The following is a 3,700-nucleotide window of genomic DNA, read 5'->3' as shown; positions in this document are numbered from 1 at the left end:
CTATCAAAGCTTGAATTGTGTACAATTTCATTAAATGGATAGCGGTGAGACATAAACTAAGGACATTTGCATGTTCTCATACCATGTTGAAACTACTTCATCTAAAAGTTTAAGTCATTAGAGAATGCAACTTAATCTGCATCCTTCAAAATTTCTAAAGATTTCTTTGTTTTATTTACATCATGAGTTCATACTTTGATTTCTCATTTCCAAGCAAATTATGTTGTTAGTGTGCTAATTTTTTGTTCTTTCCTAGTTAATCATGTGTGTAAGTGTGTGTTGGCCCATATTTTAATTGTATTTCTATATTTTGTATGTATGCAAGTGGAAATTTTGTTTGTGTTCATTTAGGAAATTAGTGGTTGTATTCTTATTAAATTTAATATTCATATTTGGAATGACTGAAGATCTTGTTTGCGGCCAAAAAAATTGATCTGGTAGTATGTAAAGGACATCCTTACAGAGGTGTTACAGAAGTACGTGACAAAAGATGAGAATTCGAAGTTCAATAATTCCATCTTTCAGAAACTAGATTCCCAGTTAAATGGTTTTTTATCTGAATCTTCAACTGAGCGAAATTTTGTCGGAAAAGCTTGGCAATCAACAAATCCTACACTTTCTGGTTTTGCTTTTTGATTTTGCTTATTGTAAAATATAAGTTGCTTGCTTTTCATGCACTGTCTTTGCTTATTAATGGTTAGGAAGTATGTGGAAAAATTCCCACTTATTTTTGGAATATGTTGGATTGTGGTTCATGTTGAGAAATGCATTGAAATAAATGAAAAGTCAGAGACAGGTCATAGTTAGTTTTGTTGGTGGGTCTGGCTTCTAATTAGGCATGTTATAGCTTTTAAATAAAAAATATTTCTTTTACCGTCAAAGTTCTATAAAAAAATTTCAACATCCCCTGGTTGTGCATTCTTGGTCCCACCTCTGTGGATAAGTATGCGTATATTAGTGACATAAACTTCCTTCAATTGTTTTCATCCCACTAGTTTTGGGAGTGGTTAAGATTCAAAAGCCACTAAAAGATCACGTATTTATGATGAATTTCTCAAATTGCAATTTCGTGAAGACATTCATCAACCTACCTAAAGTTATAATTCTGAAAATATGCCTCCAGCATCCAGAGATCCTTGAGATTTTTACCATGTTGGGACAATTTTTTGAAAGTCTATCAACATAATATTGTGCACCAAAATGAAATATTGTTGATTATTTTCTGCACTTTATTTCTCATTATTTTTGGCTGGCTCACTTAAAATAAAATTGTGTTAATGCATTTCAGGTTGAATCTTTATTTTTATGAATCTAGAATCTGAACGGATGTTGGGCCATTAAATTTACTGAATTTTGTTATACATTGAAGAATTTGTTGATTCCCTGATTGAAGAGTATATTAAAGACCATTAGGGGATTAATTTCCTGATTTTTGTGATTGATTGATTAGAGAGTATCAGGGTAATTATTTGATTTATAAAATTGATTGTTCGAGGAATATTAGGGGATTAATTTCTTTATCTATGTAAGTTTATAGTTTTCGTTAGGGTGGCATTCTAAAGGTAAACCCAAATAAACCAATAGACCCGAATTGGGTTAGTTTTTTTTATAGCTTTTCAGTTTGACGTCAGGTAGTTTTATGGCTAAATTAGGCAGACTGGGTGTTGTCGAGGCGTATGGAAGACGTGTTGAAGACATGGAGGAGAAAATATCGCGATAAGGATAGCAAGCTTATATGGGACCTTATTTCAGATTGCATCATATGGTGTGTGAAGAAAATAAAACAGTCACTGTTTTGATGATCAGACATGGACAACAGAGCAGTTTAGAGAATTGTTTTATTTGATATTGTATACTTGATTTAATGCTGTGGCTACTAGGCATATAGACGGGCTTTCTTATTTCTTGTTGTTCCTTTTTGGTTTAAATTGATAGTATACTTCCTATGTATTATGTATTGATTAATAAAATATTTAATTACCTTTCAAAAAAATAAGGATAGCAAGCTTATATGGGACCTTATTTCAGATTGCATCATATGGTGTGTGAAGAAAATAAAACAGTCACTGTTTTGATGATTAGACATGGACAACAGAGCAGTTTAGAGAATTGTTTTATTTGATATTGTATACTTGATTTAATGCTGTGGCTACTAGGCATATAGACGGGCTTTCTTATTTCTTGTTGTTCCTTTTTGGTTTAAATTGATAGTATACTTCCTATGTATTATGTATTGATTAATAAAATATTTAATTACCTTTCAAAAAAAAAAAAAAAAAAAAAGATCATCTACCTATACAATATTGATAAACTATCAATATTCTTACCTTATCCTGTGCTCATTTTTTAATAAAGAGAGTATGGTCCCCTTGACTACTTGAAATTCAACACCAAACAAACATTATTTCCGAAGTTAACATCAAACTTAGGTGGTGTCTCTATATAACTTCCTCCAACTTGTTATGTTGGAAAACTTCCTTAACATCAAGAAGAACGAAGAAAAACCCTTAATGTTTGGCGATAATTTAAGTTTTTGAGAAGAAAACGTCTCAAAAACTTATTTCTCGGAACCAAATCAATTATTGACAACGTTGACATGTTGTAGAGTTTCAAGTTGCCATTGGGAGATAATGTTTTGATATTTCAGGGGCTCTGGTTCTTCGAGGTGCCTTAATTCCATCTCAAGTTGGTGGATTACATGCTTTTTCCATGGCCTCTTGTTTTATATTACCGCATGATGCCAAATGTTACAATCTTCTACATGCTATGGAGATAATATTTTAATATTTGAGGGGCTCTTGCTTGTGGAGGTACCATTGTTACATCACATGTTGATGGATTATATGCTTTTTTCATGGCTTCTCGTATTGGATTACCACAGATAATGCCAAATGTTGTTGAAATATCCCTAAATGAAGTCAAATTTTTTCTTGGAACAGGACACTCCTTGGTAGTCTTGGAGGTCAAATGCTGCTGCTCAAATTCATGAGAGACCTGCAAAAAGGCGAGGGAAGAAGGGAGCTCCAATGCGTAAGTCAGGTATAGTGGATACAAGACTACAAACTAATAGAGATAATGTGAATTTCATACCTAGAAATAGCAAAGGCAGAGGGTATAAATAGTTGAGTGCTTGCCTCTTTTTGGATGTGATTGGAATTTTGATTGAGTAAAATTGTCGTCATGATTTATTAGATGAGATCCTGAGCTGATTGGATAAAATTCTTAGATTAGATAGAATTTGATGGAGAAAATCTTGTGATTCTGCTAGATGGGACTAGCATGCTGAATCATAGTACTATAGGTCGGGAGGATGCTACGCTAAACTCGGAGTCGACGAACCTCAAATAGTGTTTTTGCACTCCTAGTCTTGATGTGAGTCTGGTCTCATGATTTGTGAGACAATCAAAATCGATTTTTAAAAACCTTCCAAGGAAATTTTTGAAGTTAAAATGAAATATGGCCCCATTTTAAGTTTTTCATATAAGGCCTTTATAGGTAGAATATCCATATACTAAAATCAGCCTTCATGTGTTTCCGCTATTTTTCTTGTAAATGCTGGTCCAATTCAACCATGAGTTGAGCTGTCAAGCATGAGTCCAATTGCATCAGCCTTTGTCTTTTTTCATATCTATGAAGATGCTTTCCTAATACAAGAACATTCACCAAAATCCCCCAGAAAAAAGTAATTATAAATACCTCC

The 3,700-nt window shown here is 33.1% G+C and overlaps 1 protein-coding gene across 5 annotated transcripts in view; it reads left to right on the top strand.

Moving 5' to 3' along the window:
• The first annotated feature begins 2,099 nt into the window (after window positions 1–2,099).
• Window positions 2,100–3,700, top strand: part of LOC111388041 (homeobox protein LUMINIDEPENDENS-like) — a 22,947-nt gene continuing 21,346 nt past the window's right edge. For 3 of the 5 annotated variants that reach the window (XM_023012700.1, XM_023012701.1, XM_023012703.1), the window contains exons 1-2: window positions 2,100–2,810; window positions 2,940–3,039. In XM_023012700.1, the coding sequence (XP_022868468.1) occupies window positions 2,968–3,039 (72 nt within the window). In that variant the 5' untranslated portion in view covers window positions 2,100–2,810; window positions 2,940–2,967. The remainder of the gene's footprint in view (window positions 2,811–2,939; window positions 3,040–3,700) is intronic. The other 2 variants (XM_023012699.1, XM_023012702.1) reach the window with 2 other exon arrangements.

Source organism: Olea europaea, unplaced genomic scaffold (genome assembly GCF_002742605.1).
Source record: "Olea europaea var. sylvestris unplaced genomic scaffold, O_europaea_v1 scaffold4481, whole genome shotgun sequence".
NCBI lineage: Eukaryota > Viridiplantae > Streptophyta > Magnoliopsida > Lamiales > Oleaceae > Olea > Olea europaea.
Note: the sequence above shows the minus strand (reverse complement) of the source record. Positions and strands in the feature narration are given on the sequence as shown.